We start from the raw sequence: 19,646 nt of genomic DNA, 5'->3' as shown, positions 1-19,646 counted from the left end.
CACATGGCACATGCTTGCTGTGCAGTGGAAACCTGGGCCAGGAAAGGCAGGGGCGTGGTGATGGGTGTCGGTTTGTCCTTCCCGCAATCTTCCTTCTTTCTGCCCTGTGCTCTCTCCCGCGTTCCCACAGCATCAACCATGACCCCAGCCGCGTTCCTGCAGACCTGCCGGAGGCGCAGTGCTTGTGTCTGGGCTGCGTGAACCCCTTCACCATGCAGGAGGACCGCAGCATGGTGAGCGTGCCCGTGTTCAGCCAGGTGCCTGTGCGGCGCCGCCTCTGCCCGCCGCCGCCACGCTCCGGGCCCTGCCGCCAGCGCGCAGTCATGGAGACCATCGCCGTGGGCTGTACCTGCATCTTCTGAGACAGCACTCCCCATACCCCCTTGCCGAGCAAGGCGATGAAAAGTAAAGGCTGTCTTTTGTAAAGCAAGACTGTTTTTGCTCCTTGTGGCTCTGAAGCCAAAACTGGGTGGGAGGTAGATTTCAATCAATGTGGAGGAAGATTTTCCATCACCCAGAGTTCAACACTGAGATGGGTTATTACGAAAACTACATTCATTTATACCATTTAAGTGTTAGTCGCTCAGTCGTGTCCGACTCTTTGCAACCTCATGGACTATAGCCTGCCAGGCTCCTCCGTCCTTGGAATTTTCCAGGCAAGAATACTAGAGTAGGTTGCTATTCCCTTCTCCAGGGGACTTTTCCCACCCAGGGACTGAACCTGGGTCTCCTACATTGCAGGCAGATTCTTTACCATCTGAGTCACCTAGGAAGTCCTTTCTACCATTTAGGACAGTCAGATACTTTCTTTGCATTTGTAAGCCTTTATTTCAGTCACGTTATTGGAGCTTTATTAGTAGAAACCTATCTAGGAGTGAACAAGGGCTGATTCTCCCCGATGAAGTCATGGGCCATTGCAAACAAGCCCTTGCTGCCGGGGGTGGGGGGGAGGGGGGTTAGGGGGGTGGGGGCAGAGGAGGGTAGTGTGCAGCTGGGGGTGGGGCAGGGGGCAGGGGACTGAGACTTTGTGTTTCTAATGCAGTGGTTCCCAGGTGATACTGACGCTGCTGGTATGGGGACCACATTTTGAGAACTGCTGGCTTATACCAAGAATCTTTTCTGATCAAAAATGCAGTGTGGGGACTTCCCTGCAGTCCAGTGGTTAAACTCTGCCTTCCAATGCAGGCGGTGTGGCTTTGATCCCTGGTCGGAGAATTAAGATCCCACATGCCGTGGGGTACAGTCAAAAAGTTTAAAAAAAAAAAAAGGCTGTATGGACTCACTTGTCCTAAAGCCCCTGCTAGCTTCTAACCCCTGGATGCTAATCCCTTGCCTGACCCCATCCATTAGACCCTTGCAATCAAATCCTCCTGTGCCCTCCTAGCCCCTGAAGCAAATCCTGAATCAGCTGTTCTAGGGGCTAAAAATACCTAGGCTCTCTGAAGACAGCTGAGGGGCTCAGGCGGTGTTTTCTGAAGGTAAGAATAGCTGGCACTTTAGAGTTAATTTTGAGAAGACGGCCAACCGCCAATGTAGAATACTTGGCTGCTCAAACTTCAGTGCCTAAAGCAGCCTTCGTTCTGAATGTTTTCAGGGTCTAATTCATGAAAGGGCAGTGGTTAGGTATGTGCCTGTCTGGGCTGGCAAGTAACTTACCTTTTTTGGTATTGTTCTAGAGTGGATACTGGTTAAAATTACCCTAGGAAGCTTCGGCCTGGTTCCAGACACATGGAAAATAGACTTCCCGTGCCAGCGCGTGCTGATGCCTTTTCAGCAGCCGCTTCTCCTCCCTGGGGGGTGGCTCTTCCCTGTGGCCCCTGCAGTCTGCTCTCCAGGCCTTAAGACTTCAGCAGCACATGAGGGGCCTCCAAGGCCTTTTTGTGGGGTAAGGGCCTGGGAGCCCCCCCAGGGTGCCCGGGGCATAGGGATCGGGTGAGGAAACTTCTAATGTGGGTGGGACTGCCTGTCCTCCTCCTATGAGAACATCAGACACGCAGAGGCTGGTGCTCAACGAACGCTCATTAATTTTATATGGATGTTGCCTTTCCCTTTTTCTGGGCTTCAGTTTTCTCAATTGTGAAGTAAGCAGTGGGATTTAGGGATCTCCAGGGTCTTCTCTGGTTTTACCATTCTGTGACTTAGGAGCCTGGCCTCATGAGCTTGGGCTGACAGTTGGCCTTTTCCAGTTCCCTGGTTTAAGGGCAGCAATGGGAAGTTCAGGATCTTTGGAGAGCCAGGTCTACACTTTTCCCCCAACTTTGTGTGCTCTAAGTGGGTTTCCTGTTTTCCACTGTCTGGTGAGAGACTCCCCCTCCACAAGAACAGAGGCCTCATCTAACTCCTTCAGAGCTCCATCTCCAACATTAGGGCAAAATAGAGGTGTAGGGATTCGCGAATGAATGCATGCACTCATCCACAGAAGCCTCTAGGGGGAGCCCATGATCTGCCCTTTGTTCCTGTTGCTTCTTCAAAGGTGGGTCAGTAGCAAGGCATTCCTCTCTCCCTCACTATTCCTCAGTTCAGTTCAGTTCAGTTCAGTCACTCAGTTGTGTCTGACTCTTTGCGACCCCATGAATCGCAGCATGCCAGGCCTCCCTATCCATCACCAACTCCCGGAGTTCACTCAGACTCACGTCCATCGAGTCAGTGATGCCATCCAGCCATCTCATCCTCTGTCGTCCCCTTCTCCTCCTGCCCCCAATCCCTCCCAGCATCAGAGTCTTTTCCAATGAGTCAACTCTTCACATGAGGTGGCCAAAGTACTGGAGTTTCAGCTTTAGCATCATTCCTTCCAAAGAAATCCCAGGGCTGATCTCCTTCAGGATGGACTGGTTGGATCTCCTTGCAGTCCAAAGGACTCTCAAGAGTCTTCTCCAACACCACAGTTCAAAAGCATCAATTCTTCAGCACTCAGCCTTCTTCACAGTCCAACTCTCACATCCATACATGACCACAGGAAAAACCATAGCCTTGACTAGACAGACCTTTGTTGGCAAAGTAATGTCTTAGCTTTTGAATATGCTATCTAGGGTAGTCATAACTTTCCTTCCAAGGAGTAAGCGTCTTTTCATTTCATGGCTGCAGTCACCATCTGCAGTGATTTTGGAGCCCAGAAAAATAAAGTCTGACACTGTTTCCACTGTTTCCCCATCTATTTCCCATGAAGTGATGGGACCGGATGTCATGATCTTCGTTTTCTGAATGTTGAGCTTTAAGCCAACTTTTTCACTCTCCACTTTCACTTTCATCAAGAGGCTTTTAGTTCCTCTTCACTTTCTGCCATAAGGGTGGTGTCATCTGCATATCTGAGGTTATTGATATTTCTCCCGGCAATCTTGATTCCAGCTTGTGTTTCTTCCAGTCCAGCGTTTCTCATGATGTACTCTGCATATACCCACCCCAAATTCTACCCTCTAACCACTCCTCCCCACAAAGTGCTGAGATTTTGCTTGGGTTACCTGCTCTAGGGGTGGAGTCTAGGGGGGAAGTTTTACCTGTCTATTACTTGTTGGAAAAGACTGATGCTGGGAAAGATTGAAGGCAGGAGGAGAGGGGGTTGACAGAGGATGAGATGGTTAGATTGTATCACTGACTCAATGGACATGAGTTTGAGCAAACTCCGGGAGATGGTGAAGGACAGGGAAGCCTGGTGTGGGGCAGTCCATGGGGTTGCAAAGAGTCTGTCACAACTGAGCGACTGAATAACAATGTTGCACCCAGGACTACCGAGGTGGTGTGACCTCTTTCCTGTTTCATTTGGCAGGTTGTAAGGCTGTCTTTGCAAATGCTGTCTTCTCCCAGAGAACTCTGGGCCCATGGGGCCTCTTTCCTGGCCTAAGAAGGCTAGGGTGGGCTCTGAGACCAAGGTTTCCTGCTGGTTTCCACACTCCCTTCTGCTGCCTTCAGGAATCTCTGGATTTTCCTTATAGGCAGAGAGGTAGTGGGATCCAGCTGTCGTGTTTGGGCTTGTGGAAGAAGGTAGTGTAGGCATCTTGGCCTGTTTTTGTTCTGAGCTGTTCAGGCCTGCCTACCCAGACAAAGGAAGTTTCTGAGGACCAGTGAGCCCCACTGCAATCAGGCTGAGGATCAAGCGAATCTGTCCTGGTTGGCCTCTTCTGTGCACATAGCCTGAGGGATGCGAGGCTTATTAGGGACAAGTCTGATATTGGCCTTGGTCCTCCAGCCTAGTACCAGTGGTCATCAGTTACACCACGACAGCCCACAGCATCCTTATTTCAAACACAGGCCTTGACAAGAAATCATTGCATGTAGATTTCACCAGACCTGAGAGGAGGGGGAAGGAACAGCCCCATCCTGCATCTGGCTGACCTCCCTCCAGCACTCTTTCCACCCCTCTGATCTTGTATTCTGGAGATCACCTCTTCCTCAGGGCTGTTCTAAGCTGATTTGTTTAATCTCATCCCTTGTGTCCCAGGTACTGGTCTAGTAGCTAAGTCCTGAGCCATCTGCACGTGGTGTTCATTTGACCACAGGAATTGGTTCAGTAGGGGCCCAGTGAGCCCAGAGCCAGACTCTGCTTCAGGGGTTGTGAGAGAAGACCCTCTGGCCCTGGGAGCTGTTGGCGGCCATCTCTGACCACGAAAGAAATGATGACGCTGGCATTGCACTACACTCAATGCCTGCCCTGTGCCTGGACTTTAATAAGACCCTTTTATTGCTTAGGCTAGTTTGAGTTCGGTTTTTTACTACTGCCACAACCAAAAGTATTCTTACTGGTGTGTCGGCTTCCTATTTCCTATAATGACCAATGAGTGCACGCTATGTGCATGCACTTCAAAGGCACCATCTCTTTCACTACCATCACTTCCGCATAGTAAAAGCAGCTTCAGACGAGTTTGGGCCTCTGCTGCTTTGAAGGGTATTTTGTCCTATACTGAATTCAGTTAACTTTTAAGGAGAAGCTCTGGATTTCAGTTCTATGAATTCATCAAGAGACTGGGCAAATTTGTTCCTCACTTTGGGCTTTTATCTCCATCTCTACAAAAAGAGGGAAGTTAGCTGGATGATCTCTGGGACTCTTCCTGTTAGGAATTTACAATGCCAATGTCATTTGGCAGTGTGGTATCCTCATGGGGATCTGGGCCTTCCTCAGAACCAGCTTTAGCTGGTCTGGATAGGACTTGGGCATCCAGTCTCCAGCAGACTTCATCACAGCGTCCCTTTTCTCTTCTGGGTAGATATTTGGGGGGTGAGGCACAACTGCCTTCCACCAGCTGGGAACTTGTCTTCTTATAAGACAAGACTCTTAATGGACAGAATGGTTGTTTCTTCCAGTTGCCAAGGAAAAAAGTGTTCCTCTTCCTGTGGCCTGATATGTTTCCCTTTTTCCACTGGTTGCCAGGAGGCTCAGAGCTAGGCTGCCAGCTCTGCTGGGGTAACCATTTCTTCCTTGTATACTTCCCGGCATCTCCTTCAAATGCAGTGTTGTTTAAAAACTTGGATGGTGTCTAGTTAAAGTTCTTAACTAGGTACTTGCATCTAGGAAGCCTACCATAAATAGGAGCTATTATCCTGTCTTATTTATGTTTTCTCATCTTCCCTCTATTTGTAACTATCTGGTTACATATGTTTCATTGGAGGTGTTCCTTAGGTGCCTGTTGGGAGTAGACAATAAAGAAATTGGATTCAAAGTTTTCTGCCTTATATTCCCTACCACGGTTATCACCGTCTTCTACTTAGAAAACAAAGTCAGAAGCAGCTTAAGATGGACTTTTATTTCTTAAAAAAAAAAATAAATAAGTGAATACATTGGCTTGAATGTTCTTCCTCTTCTTTTACTCTCCCCCTTCAAAAAAAAAAACAAAACACCACTGTGAGAATCCTTAAGATGGAAAGGCAGAGAGTGGGTCACCAGGACCCACACTGGAGGCAAAGGACACTCCACACAGGAGGGGTCAGAGAAGGACTCTGTGGGTGCATGTGGCTTATATGATCTTGGCTGTTGTGAAGGGAGTCCTTCTTCAGCAGAGGCTGGACATTTCCAGCTCTCCTCGGAGCCCTCACAGCTCAGTCTTCACCTTATGCATCAAATCCTTTTGGTCAATCTTGTCTAGGTCCTGGTACCAGCGGTTGAAAGCCAGCAGTGCCACGTTCTTGGCAGCCACAGCCGTCACCTCCACGGAGCTGGCCGCCCACTCCAGGGCATTGAGGTGGAAGAGCTGGTCATGCAGTGTGAACCGTGGGAGGGGGGTGTGGGGGCTATGGACGGGGTGGGCCTGCCACTCGGCCGTCTGGACTGAGTAATAGGAGCGAAAGAGGGTCTTCAGCTGGGACCGGAGGAGGGGCTGGGGGGACTGGACTCGCCAAACAGCGGCCTCCTGAGGCTGCTTCCGCCGGAAGCTGGCTGAGATGTTGACAGGACAGATGTTGTCCAGGGCACAGAAGAAGCTGGGGAAATCTGTGGTAAGGATATTGGCAAAGGGGAAAAGCTTAGGGTCGGGGAAGCCAAAGTAGGAAGAGTTGAGGTAGCCATGGACCAAGGAGACGACGGTGGGCTGGAAAGAGCCCTGGACGACATCGATGGGTGGGTCGAATCCTTCAAAGGCGATGGTGCTGCTGTTGTCCAGGTGCAGGGGGGTGGCGATGACCACTATGTCATAGTTGTCAGAGCCCGTGCCCGCCTCATTCTCATACCTGACCCGATACAAGGGTTTCCCCTCTGGACGGAGAGAGAAGAGAACACAAAAGTCAACTTCTTTCTTGGCTTCTACCCACTTATCTGCTGTCCAGGGCCTAGCACCGAGGGGACAAGACCCTGGGTGCAGCCGTGCCGTCCAGCTGCTGTGTCAGTTTTTCAATGCTGGTATGGTGGCAGGGCGAGCCCTGGACCGGAATCAGGAAACCCAAACTCTTTCTCTGGCTGTGGTGCTGACTAGCTAGGGAGCATGGGCAAGGCTGTGGCTCAGAGTCCTCAGTGGTCAAATGAATGGGGCTAGATGAGTGCCAAGTCTCTGCTTTCTGCTCTGACATTTTAATCAGGACAACAGTGCCCTCTGGTGTCGCTTGGCAGTGCTGGGACCTGCACCCCAGCAGAGGAGTTTTAGGGATAGAGGAGGAAGTGTTCATTGTATAGGAAGGGAGTGGTTATGGCCCCTGCTCTGTCTATTTACCTGTTGGCTGCAGGGTCACAGTGGTCACCGTGGCATGGATCACGTTGGCCTTGGTGAGCTTCAGCAGACCAGAACAAACCAGCTTGTTGCCTCCCTCCACAGACCACAGGCTACCTTGGGCCCCCGCTAGAGACATGGCTCCTGGGCAAAAGGGGAGGGAGGGTGATCAGTGGCTTCTCAACCTCTAGGCAGTGGGGCTGGAGAGGCCAGCACCATCCTACTCAGGCCTCTGTCCCAGGCCAAGACTCCCCCCAACTCCCGCAGGGAGAGACAATACACAGAGATAGATACGATAGAATTCACAATGTTGTAAAGTAAAAACATTATGCTCAGTGCAAGAGCCCCTATAGAAGAACACAGATTGTATGATTCTATTTAAATAGACTGCCCAGAATGGGCAAATCCACAGAAACACAGAGCAGATTTGTGGTTGCCTAGGGCTGGAAGGCTAGGGGATGTTGGGGGAACTGATGGCTACAGGGATGAGTTTTGAGGGCAGTGAAAATGTTCTCAAATTGATTGTGGTGATGGAGACACGGGTGTATGTGTGTGCACACTCAGTTTCTCAGTCATGTCTGGCTCTTTGCGACCCTGTGGACCATAGCCCACCAGGCTCCTCTGTCCATGGGATTTTTTTCCAGCGAGAATTCTAGAGTGGGTTGCCATTTCTTCCTCCAGGGGATATTCCCGACCCAGGGATTGAACCCATTGCTTCTGCATTAGCAGGTGAATTCTTTATTGCTGTGTCACCAGGGAAGCCAGATGGAGACAAAACTCTGACTGTTCTGAAAGCCATTGACTCCTACATTTTAAATGCGTGCACTGCATGATACATGAATTATATATCAAAGGATACCTACAAGGTGCTGGGAGAATGAGCAGGGTCATCTTGCTGAGGGGACACTAGGCAGGACCAGAAGGCTGGGAAGGAACGAGCAGCGGCCAGAGGAAGAGTATCCTAGGCATGTGGGAGGTACTTGTTAATTATAATTATATAATTATAATTCATTTATTTAGCAAAAATGGTCTGAGTGCCTATGATGGTCAGCACTGTTGTAAGGATTTCTCAGTAAACAAAGGGGAAAGATTCCCATTGGGAAGCCTGCATTCGAGTGGGAGGAGATAAAATAAGTCAATTCAGTAGCCTGGTAGGGCAAGGGGACCAGGACTCCTGGGGGTGGGAGAGGTTATGCAGCTTCAATGAAAAGGCAACATCTTCACAGAGACATGGGAAGCAAGAGTTTACTATGACTGCGTCTCCAGGAAGGTTCTTCCAGGCAGAGGGATGGCCACACAAAAGCCTCAAGGTGGGAGAGTACCTGGGACGCTGGAGACATGGCAAGAAGACCAGAGTGGCTGGTCTGGGGTGCGTGAGTGGTGAGATGGTGAGGCCTAGACCACAGGGCCCTGCAGACCACTGGAAGGACTTTGGATTTTCCCTGAAGGAAAGTAGGAGCCATTACAGTCTTACACGCAGGCCTGTCAGGATCTGTCTTTTGTTTTAAAAGGATCATCTGGGTGAGGTGTTGAGCTTGGAGGGGCCAGGGAGTGGGCAGAGGGTGGGGGACCTGGTAGGAGACTTGTAGCAATCCTGGTGAAGGATGCTAGTGCTTAGACCAAGGAAGAGGCATTGCTAGGAAGCAGTCAGGTTCTAGGTATACATGGAAGGCAAAGCAGATGGGATTTCCTGACATATGACACAAAGGGTATGAAAGAAAGCAATGATTCAAGGTTTTGGCTGGAGCAACCGAAAGGAGTAATTACCAGCCAGCCTATGGGGAGGCTGGGAGGGGCAGGCTTGAGGGGAAAGATCAGAAGCTCAGGTTTGGGTGCACTGAGTCTGAGACGCCCATTAGCCGTTCCAGTGTGGACACAGGGTGACGGCTGACACATGAGCTTGCAGTTCTGGAGACAGGTCTGGGCTAGAGGTCATGTTTGGGAGTCAGGTGGGTGGAACTGAAGCCCCAAGACTGGCTGAGCTCACCAAGGGAGGCTGAGTAGTTGAGAGCAGAGGAGGACACAGGACTGAGCCTGGGCCTTCCATGTTAGGAGGCAGGAGAGGAGAAGAACCCAGCCAAGCAGGCCAGTGAGTGCCTGTGTAGTTCCTTGGCCTTGAATGCCCCTCCCCAGCCCTCACCGCCCCAATAAAATCCTACTGTATCTTTCAAGGCCCAGAATAGTTACCACACCTTGGGGAAGATGTGCCTTGATGTCTTTCTTGGGCAGATCTGTGTCCTGTGCTGGAAGATGGTGGGTGATATATGTGCCTGCCCACCCCAGTAATGAGCTGGGAAGATGCAGTGCTCTAATAAGTGGAATCCCAGGGGCCCAGAGGTCTTAGCGGGGCAGATTATGAAACCAATCCAAACAGGAGTGGCAGAAACACCCCAGACCTGAGATCTGAGCTTCCCTTTCACTGTGAAGTGAGGTGAACACCATCTCCTGCCAACTGAGAGGACGGATGCCAGAATCAAAGGGTGTTGGGGTGATGTCATGTACTGAGTTGGGTAAATGTAAGGTTATTACAAGGAGGGCTGGGGAAGGGCAGGTGGACAGGCTGAGGGCTGGAGGCTTACCGGTAAAGGCGGGCATCGCTGCTGACTGGCCGTAGCTGGCCCGCAGAACGGCGGAGACTACGTCGTCGATAAAGCGCTGGGTGACGCCCACCTGGAGCAGGGACTCAGCCACGGAGCGCTGGGTCATGTTGACGAAGGCAGATTCTCCCAGCGAGTAGAGCAGTTCCTCCACACCCGAGAAGGCATAACCGTGGGCCTGGTACTTATAGATCCTGGGAGACATATGGACCCAGAGCTCTTGTGCAGAAAGGCCTTTCTGCTGACCACCTGCCGCTGGGTCACTGCACCTGGGGGCCCACCCCTCCTCTCCATGTAGGGGTGGGAGAGGAAGCTTGTTATGTTACCTTGGCCTATTTGCTGGCTATGGTGGGCCCGTCCCACCTGAAGGGACAGCCCAGAGGGAAGGGCAAACACTTTGGATCCCACCAGAACCTGGCTTCACATGGTGGCTCCTCTGAATGACAATCATATCACCTCTCAAGTCGCTCCCTGATGAGGTTGCAGTCCTCTTCTCACTCAGCTGGGACTGCCAAGCAGTGGTCCATGCCCACCCCCACTGACATATCCCCTCTCCAGCAACAACAGCTCTTCCCTGGCTTCTAGGACCACACTGGACCCCATGGCAGCTGCTTTATGCCAAAGTTGTCACCCTCTCTGCTGGCTTGGCCTGTCTTCCCCTGTGTCTTGGTCCAACGAGGCTCCCACTCACCCCCTCGCTAATGTCTTCTTCCCCCACGACTCTCCCCACCTTGAGGACTGGCATTTGCCTGGAGCTGTCGGCTGATGGACTTTTGGATAGTGGCCTTTGGAATGTTGCTTCTGCTCGGGCTGTTCTGTAAATGTGCCGGGTTTGGTTGTTGACAAGAAGCCCAAATGGAGGTATCCAGAAAGCAATTAGAGACTGCTTAGGTAGTGGGTCTGGAACTTAAGGGGAAACTGGGGCTCACAGGTAGAGGTTGTCTACCACAAAAGGGAGAACTTGGTGCTGGGGGGTTGGATAAAATTGACAAGGGAGAAAAATATATGAAAGAGGAAAGAGAAGTGAAGAACTAACTTTGGGGATACCTGGAGAGTACAAGGAAGAAGTGCCATAAAAAAGCATAGTTACAGGAGTGGGAAGAGCAGAGAAGTGCCAGAAACCAGGAAGGAGGCCTGGAGGCCATGAACAAGTGTCTGATCCTGAAGTCTCTGCACCTAGGCCAGAAAACGGAGAACCTTTGGAAGGACTGACTGTCGGGGAGAGCTGGGGACTAGCCTGGTGAGTGAGTGGACTATGAGGGGTTGACAGAGTGACAACAGGATACTTATCCTTCTTATTTGGAGTTGATGCGGAGGGGGCTGGGGCATAAGGAGGAGGAACTGGTAAAGAAAGGTGTTTGTTCTAGATAGGCCTGGAGGACAGAAGAGTTTGTAAATGGTGGTCCACAGGTTGCTTGTGGCCTGCAGGTATGTCTTATTTGCCTTGTGAGATGAACTGGTTGCACATATTGAAAAACTAATCTCACATACAACTGGATTTCCAGTTTCTTCTGAAAAACCGGAATTTGCCCTGTAAGGCTGGCATTCCCACGTGGCCACAGGGGGTTTGAGCAGAGGGCTAGCTGCCCATTCCGATAGGGCCTGGCTCTTCAGGACCCCTCACTGCTTATCCTTCCCTTTCACTAAACTGCTTCATTTATTCATACCCCAGGCAGGCCCTTGAAGGTGGCTGAGTTTGCAACCCATGCTTTTTTTTGGCCAGAGCACAAGGGATGTGGGATTTTTTAGTTCCCTGACCAGGGATCAAACCCATGACCCTTGCACTAGAAACACAGAGTCTTAACCACTGGACCACCAGGGAAGTCTTGCAACCCATGCTTTTATTTACCAGTTTAGCTAAGGGAAAGAGGATGCCAGTGTGACAACACGAGAGACAAGTACCGCTGTACTAAAGTAAGTCCCTTCCTGATGCTGGGGGTGTGCTCAGAGCCTGGGTGGAATTCTCACACCCAGTGAGTACCTTTTCCATTTTGACAATGTACAGTCAAGTTGGTTCCTTCTGCACCTCTTTTCCTCTCTCCCTCTGGAAGGCCCTCCCCAAGGCTCTGCCCAGCCCTACCTCATGAACTTCTCCATGACCTCCTCCACCCACATCTGCAGTCTCAGGAAGCTGATGCCGTAGTGCCACCAGAGGCGGAAGAGGTTCAGCAGGTACCAGTCTGTCTCCTCCAGCACGAAGTTCTCCCCATTGAAGATGGCGCTCCTGCCTCCCACCTCGCGCCGGTGCCGCAGCCCTGAGGAGACAATGAAGAGGCCCTTAGGTCCCCTACAGAGGCCCCCCTGAACCCCAGGGGAACCTAGCAATGCCAGAAGCTTAAATTCAGGGCCATCCTGAAGGATGGCTCCACTAAAGGGAATGTGACACTATGTTTGGTGCATCTGTGCTGCTTGTTCAACAACAGTAAACAGTGTGCTGGGGAGATGTCTGGCCCGCCTAGTCAACAAAGAAATGAAAATTAAACTCATATTCCGTTTTAGATGTTTTCCTAACAGGGATCCACTCAGCCATGAGTGAGGGAGATTCAGTCGTCATCCTGGATCGTCTAGGGGCTGAGAGCCACGGGGCTTGCTCTGGAATGGTGGCCCGGGGCACCAAGGCCACAGGGAAGAAATCACAGCTCCTGATAACCACCTGCACTCTACAACTAACAGAGCACCGAAGCTTTGGATCTCACTTCATCCTCTCACAGTCTCGGGAGAGGCAGAACAAGAGTCAGTATCCCCCAGGTAAAGATGGATGGATGGAAAGTGAGGCTTAGAGATTATAGGGCCTGCCCTAAGTCATGGACTTTTCTTTCTTTCCCTCCTATTCCTGTCCCTAAATCACAAAGTTCCCCTACCCAGACGCAACCAGTAAGTATATTCCTTCACCATCCTTCTAGAGATATTTTGTGCCAACACTTATAAATGTGTACACATCTGTGAGCTGTCTCTCCCTCCACCCACCCCCATATACTATTAATATACACAGTGGCCTGCACCTTACTGACATGTGCATCTTAAGAGAGTGTTCTATACCTGGGCATACAGGACTTGGCTACTGAATAGTCTGCTGTGTGCTTAAACAATATTTAGTCTCAGATCCTAGTGGATGGGCAGGTAGAATATTTTCAACTTTTTACTATTACAAACAGTGCTGTAACGAGTAACCTTGTGTGTCTGCTGCTCTGTACATCTGTGAGCACACTTACGGGATCACTTCTGAGAAGTGGAATTTCTGCATCCAGTGGTACATATATTTGTGGTTTTGACAGATGCTGCTGGGGTTGAATCTCAGCTCTCTTGCTTATTAGCTGTAGGGCCTTAGCCCAGGTGTATGAGCCTCAGTTGCCTTGGGAGGAGATATAGCACCCATCTTGCAGGCTGGTAGGAGGATTAGAAGTAATGTCTATGTATGACCCAGAAGGATGCCAGGTGCTTGGCAAGCACACAGCATGTGGAAGCCGTTATGATTATAGATTACTGAGAAGCAGTAAACTGATGGGGAGAGAAACTAGTCTGGGGGTGGGGCTGTCAAACCTGAATTCTAATCCGGGCTCTGCAACTAACTCACTGTGTAACCTCAGGCAAGTTCCTTCCCCTCTCTGGTCTCAGCTGCTCCATCTGTAAAATGAGGAGATTGGGCACATGACCTTCTGGCCTTGACCATCTGGGTCACCTGGGAAGGGCCCGAGGGCTGCCGCCAGCCCAAGGATGGTGCACTCACCCAGCTGCTTGACGAAACCCTGCATGTGGAGGCTCAGGGAGTGAAAGGAGGCGGCGCCACTCTCATAGTGCTGCTTGTTGACGGAGATGGTGGCTAGGCGGCCGCCCACGGTCCCCTTCTCAAACACGTCGATCTGCACCCGGGGGCCAAAGTGCTGTTGGAGGAAGTGGGCCACAGCAGAGCCCCCGATTCCAGCTCCAACCACAGCTGTCATCAGGCCCAGGAGGCAGGCGTGGGGAGAGACAGAGCAGGGGTGTGAGACTGTGGGTCACTCCTTCTCAGTCTCCTGGGCCAGTGGTTTCCTAGGTACTCGCATCTCATAGGCTTCTAACATCTCAAAAAGGAAATCTGTAGACTAGTGCTTAGTAAAGTGTTAGCTTCTCAGTCTTTCCGACTCTTTGCAACCCCATGAACTATAGCCTGCTAGGCTCCTCCATCCATGGAATTCGCCAGGCAGTAAAGCTATCAAACAGCAAAGTACAACCTGCAAACTACCACCTACTATAACCCTTATTTTATAAAGAAAAAGACAAGTTAGCAGCAAGGGGGCAGGGAAGAATCTCAAAATTTATTTAAGGGAATAAATCTAGCTTTATACAAACTCATTGAAAGTCAAAGTGAAAGTCACTCAGTCGTGTCTGACTCTTTGCAACCCCATGGACTGTATGTAGCCTGCCTGGCTGCTCTGTCCATGGAATTCTCTAGGCCAGAATACTGTTCCCTTTTCTAGGGGATCTTCCCAACCCAGGGATCGAACCCAGGTCTCTCACATTGCAGGTGGATTCTTTACCACCTGAGCCACCAGGGATATTTTACTATGAATTGGTGAATACCTGGTCACTGCCAGGTAATTAGGTTAGATTAGTATTAGGAATTCACTCCTTAATCCAGGGGTTGGCAAACTACAGCCTGAGAGCCAAATCAAGGCAGATTTCTGTTTTTGTAAGCTGAAGCTTTATTGGAATGGAACCATGCACTTTCTTTTGCTTATTGACTATGGCTCTTTCATGCCAGGCAGAGTTGAGTAAAGTTGGAACAGAGGCTATAAGCACAGCCTAAAATACTTACTCTCTGGCATTTAACTTAAGAAGTCAGCCAACCCTTGGTCTATTGCAACTTCTCACCTGACACTTAAGTCATTTCCACATCCATGTTTGCCAAGCCTCGAATGCACCCTGTGACAGATAACTAGTCACTATATAGGGCACTCTATTCCACTTTGGACTCTTGTTATAGTTTCAGCTTTTTGACATCTTTTTGGGTCTTACCTACTGTCTTTACTTCTCCTCCTTCTTTCCTTAGTTAGTTGCAAACTTAGTTCATATACCACCAATATTCTGATCCAAGTCACTGAGAAAAGTGTGTTACTGGTCAGGGCTCTGAGGTGCTGCTAGGAACCACTGACCAAACAGATAGTAATCATTACACAGCACTGAGAGGATAGTGAAGCAGCTGTGAAGCTACTGAGTTGGACAGCCATGCTACCCACAGTTTTTGCCCACCAGGTATCTAAGACACAGCTTTCCTCTCACCTGACAGTCTAGTAACATATCAAAGAGAAGGAGATTTGTCCTTACTAGACCCATGTTGGGCTTTCCAGGTGGCACAGTAGTCAAGAATTTGCCTGCCAATGTAGGAGGTACAAGAGACGCACGTTCGATCCTTGGATCAGGAAGATCCCCTGGAGGAGGAAATGGCAAAACCCACTCCAGTATTCGCGTGCGCACGTGTGCACACGCACACACACACACACCCACTTGTTGGACCCTAAGACTACTAACTCTTGTCAAGAAGGCAAAACTACAAGGTTCTTTATGATCTGGTCTCCATTTACTTATTCCATGTCCTGCCTCAGCCTTGCAACACTCCACCTTTTTGTCTGCCTCAATTTCTTTTTTTGGCCATACCATGCAGCATATGGATCTTAATTCCTTGACCAGGGATAGAACTCGTGCCCCCTGTAGTGGAAGCACAGAGTCTCAACCACTGGACTGCCAGGTTAGTCCCCTGCCTCAGCTTCTTTTGCTGTGGAACAGACTTCGCCCTGTCATGCCTGTGCCTTTGCCCACGTCGTTCCCTTTGTCAGAAACGCTCTGTTGTCTTTTGCCTTGCTGACCTCTGTGGCCCTTATATGTCATTCTTAGCTGGCTGGCCTGACCTGCCTAAGACAACTGTCCCTCCTACATATTCCCACAGCATACTCTCCTTACCCTGGCCTGGTCCATGGGACACTACTCAAATGATCTGTCAAGGACTGAGGGTCCCTATGTCCCCAGATTCTGGCAGGCAGTAGAGCTCACTATTGCATTTTGAAAGAACAAATTACTTCTTTATTCTCAGTGTTTACAAAGCCGCTTCCAAGGACACCCTTTAACCTTTTAAACCAAGTGCTTCCCACCCTTTCCATTTTTGACAAAGCCCTGAATTACCCTTTTTTTTTTTCCCCCCAGAGAAATTGCTATCAGAAGACCTGGAAGCTGCCTAAAGGCTATAGGGAAGCAGAAGACCTCATCTCACTAAGAAATGGCTCCTTCAACACCAATGACCTGACACCTGCTCTCTAGTCTGTGGTAAGATTTGCTGGACATAGAATGAATGGAACAGAGAGGGCCCTGTAGCAATGTAGATTGGGATCCTGGAGGATAGTGGGTTTTACCAGTGAGCAGAAACCCATTCTCTGCAGAGAGAACAGCATAAGCAGGGGCCAGGTGGAATTCTGGGGGACTTTTAAGGGTCTGATGCCACACCGAGGTGTTCAGATTTGATCATGAAGCAGCCTGAGGGTTACAACATCTTAACAGGAAGCCCCCCATTCCCATTGTGGGCAGAGTCCAAGCCACCGAGGATGCACAGAGGCTCTTATCAGAGCAGTGAGGAAAATTAAGAAAGTTGCAGGAAGCTTGGCATTGCCAAATCTCTTGCCTTGATGATGCCTGGGGTGAAGTGGGTAGGACCAGCTGGAATGAGGCAGGCAGCAAGTTCTGCATTGGCAGAAATGGTTGAGCTGTGAGAATGTCCTACCCCTTCCTCAGTGGTCACTGGTAAATGCCATGCTCTGCTGCCCTTTCTCAAGAGATGCGGGAGCCCTGCACATCAAGACCTTGCCTGCCTCATTCTTCCCCATCCTTCAAAGCCTGGCTCCAAATCCATCTCCTTCATCAAGCCTTCTCTATCCACTCCAGCTCTCAGGATTCTCTCTCCTCTGAAAACCCTAAATGTTTAGTCCTAAATTGATTTCTGGCACGCTTCAGCCTGTCTTAATCCTTTATGGCCTGAGCTGGGGTTTGGTAATGCAGACCTTAGCACTGCACTGGCCCCATTATGTCTGTGGTATTCCTATGGGGCAGCCCTCCCTCCCAGTGAGAGTCACTCCTCTCCCACACCAGAAACCCAGCATCTCTGTCTACAGGAATCTGATATATGAGGGACTTGAAAATCTTTGATTCATGTTGAATTAAAATGACAAATGTTAAGAGAAAAAAAGTATAAACAAATATGGAATGTTAGTTATATACATGATGAAGTATTTAGAAGTATGTCCTCATGTCTGCAATTTATTTTGAAAAGCATTAAAATCTAAGATGGATTAATGGACATGTGATAGGTCTGTGATAAAGCAAATATAGTAGCAGTTTCTTAACAACAGAATCTAGGTGCTGGGTAAAGAGATGATCAATGTGTAAGTCTTTAAACTTTGGTCTAGGTTTGAAAATTTTCAACATAAAATGTTGGGGGAAAAAAAGCAAATAAATAAGAAGACTGCTGTGAAAAATTCCTCATTTTGTCATTCAACAAATCTGTCCCCAGAGGACTTACCATGGGTTCTGTCTCTCCTAGAACTGTCTCCTACCCTCCATGAGGTTTTTGGCTTAGATGTTGCTTCTAGGAAGCCCTCCCAGAGCCCACAAAGACGGGTGACTGCCCTTCCTCTATATTCACAGTCTTTCTCAGCCTCAGCACTAACTTCCTTGTATTGTGCAGTCTCTCCTCCTCCGGACAGGAACTATGAACCAGTGCCTGCTACACAGACGACCCTCAATAAACCTGTGTGAATGACATCATCCAGACAGACCAGAGTCCTGGGGGCACCTGGCAAAGAGCCAGGTAGAGGGCAGATACTTAACGCCCCTGAACCTTCTGGTGAGATCAGTGACCAGTCCTGCCCCAAGGGTCTTTTCTGCCCCAGGTAGCCCTGGACACAGGCCCACGCCTCCCTCCCCATCAGCACCTTGTCTACTGCGGTCCCCTTCCTCGCCCAGTCGCAGTGCCTCGGCTCTTCTCCACCCAGCTCCTCTCCCGAGGACCCCTCCCTCGTCCAGCTGCCTTCCCCTTCCCCCATCCAGCTGCTCCCGGCTGACAACCCTTTTCCCTCGCAGCCCTCCCCAGATCTGCACCCCACCCAGTCCTTCCCGCACCGATTTTACTGGGCCGGGCATCGCCTGTAGCGGCGGCAGCGAGGAGCGCGGCCAGCGCGGCGAGGAGCCGGGCAGCGTGGGCCATGGCGGGCAGCGATGGGGGCAGCACGCCGGGGCTCGGGCACTGGAGGGTTGGCGCTGGGCTCCCCGCCCCGCCCCAGCGCCCAGCTGGCTGTTCCGCCTTCCAGCCTCGTTGGTCACAGCTTCTTATTGGACAAGCGGCAGTCCCTCTTCGGCACGAGGCCCTCATTAGCCGCATCTCTCTAGGGGCAGGCTCTGTCATTGGCAACTTCTCCGTCCCGCCTCCTGGATGCGGTTTCCTCATTGGCTGGCTTGTCTTGCTCCGGCGCAGGTGCGCGCGCTTTGGGTACTCAGCATCAGGACCCGGGCCCAGCTCCGGGGAGATTGATGATAAAGAACTGCAGCTTTGACGATCTCCGTTCAAATCCAACCTCTGAGCGTTAGTAGCTCTGTAACGTGCCTTCTCCGTGTCCCATACAGTCTCCTGCTCTACCTTTCTAGGTGGTTGTGACAATCACGTGAAATAAGGCACGTGAAATCACTTGGCAGTGTCTGCAAGTGCTGGAGATTGCTGACCAACCATGCAGCCAGGATGGCTAGACGCTCTGCTGTTAGTTACCACGTGTCTTTGCGGCTTTGACACAGTTTGTGTCTCTGCCTTCTACTTCAAAAACAAAAGGTAAGCGTTTCATCCACTCTTAGAGGGGAGAGGAAAGGTAGAAAGGAAGAGATAAACTCCATTTTCACTCTCTAAGGAAACAAAAGCAGCTTCACTATGGCTAGTTAGCTACAGTATAAAGGACAGATTTCCTCTCACAGAAAATAAAATTGGGGATGAGTTTCAAAATAAAATAAGGAAAATTCGTGTGTATTCAGTCAGATTATGGCTAAGAATAGAAATAGAAAGGACTCTGTGAAGAGTAAAAGGTCATAGAGCTGAGATTACAGCCAACTTTGTGAGTCTTAACATGGCCAAACTGGATTATTAGTAAAATGGTAGATGAATAAATATGCATTTCTCATAAAAAAAAAAACCCCAAAAAACACTTTTTGGTAATATTTATGTTAAAATGCAAAACCAGACTCAAGATACTCCTTTAAATTACTATGTTTTCTTTTTGGCCTCACTCTGTGGCATGTAATCTGCATTTCAACTTGTGCCCCCTGCATTGGGAGCAGTCTTAACCACTGGAATGCCAGGGAAGTGCCTTCCTTAATCATCTTTTAAAACAAGCATTCGTTGATCGCTTTGTGCCATGTTCTCTTATGTGCTAACAGTATGATCCATGCAGTATTTTTTTAATAGGGTAAAATCATATTAAAACTCAACTTTGCTTTTAATTTTAGTTAAGTAAAGTAAACGTTGCTCAGTCATGTCCGACTCTTTGTGATCCCATGGACTGTAGCCTACCAGGTTCCTCCGACCATAGGATTCTCCAGGCAAGAATACTGGAGTGGATTGCCATTTCCTTTTCCAGATCTTCCCAACCCAGGGATTGAACCCAGGTCTCCTGCATTGTAGGCAGATGGTTTACCATCTGAACCAATTTTAGGGTCCTTGGTAATTCTAGATTTTACAGCTCTTTTCTCCTGTTAGGAAAAAATTCTTCCAATCCCACAATACCATGTGTATCAAAGTTGTAGGACAAATTCAAAATAGCTGTTTAAGAGGAAAAGCAAGGAGCCATAATTCTGGTGGCCAAGGTACTAGTAGTGAGACTGGGAGTGGGGTTGGGTGATTCCATCAGTTATTTATTGC

General features: G+C 49.8%; 2 protein-coding genes across 16 annotated transcripts in view; one reads left to right on the top strand and one right to left on the bottom strand.

Moving 5' to 3' along the window:
- Positions 1-430, top strand: part of IL17B (interleukin 17B) — a 32,977-nt gene extending 32,547 nt beyond the window's left edge. For all 13 annotated transcript variants that reach the window (XM_086412381.1, XM_086412382.1, XM_086412379.1 and 10 more), the window contains one exon: positions 131-430. In XM_086412381.1, the coding sequence (XP_086268507.1) occupies positions 131-362 (232 nt within the window). In that variant the 3' untranslated portion in view covers positions 363-430. The remainder of the gene's footprint in view (positions 1-130) is intronic.
- Positions 431-5,716: 5,286 nt separating this feature from the next.
- Positions 5,717-18,222, bottom strand: PCYOX1L (prenylcysteine oxidase 1 like). Of its 3 annotated transcripts, XM_086412365.1 has the most exons (6): positions 17,867-18,148; positions 13,452-13,658; positions 11,805-11,979; positions 9,707-9,918; positions 7,131-7,271; positions 5,717-6,679 (listed from the first exon to the last, which is right to left on the bottom strand). In XM_086412365.1, exons 1-6 carry the CDS (start codon positions 18,123-18,125, stop codon positions 6,021-6,023), a joined length of 1,653 nt encoding a protein of 550 aa, XP_086268491.1. In that variant the 5' UTR covers positions 18,126-18,148; the 3' UTR covers positions 5,717-6,020. The 3 variants fall into 3 exon arrangements, with proteins under 3 accessions (XP_086268491.1, XP_086268492.1, XP_086268493.1); XM_086412366.1 differs by lacking the exon at positions 13,452-13,658 and having other exon boundaries at positions 17,867-18,149; XM_086412367.1 differs by lacking the exons at positions 5,717-6,679; positions 7,131-7,271 and adding an exon at positions 7,942-8,088 and having other exon boundaries at positions 17,867-18,222.
- Between the last annotated feature and the right edge of the window lie 1,424 nt (positions 18,223-19,646).

This window comes from Bos grunniens, chromosome 7 (assembly GCF_055505025.1).
Source record: "Bos grunniens cultivar Pamir isolate PY7600 chromosome 7, Bosgru_T2T1.0, whole genome shotgun sequence".
Lineage (NCBI taxonomy): Eukaryota > Metazoa > Chordata > Mammalia > Artiodactyla > Bovidae > Bos > Bos grunniens.
This window is presented reverse-complemented; position numbering and strand designations above follow the sequence as displayed.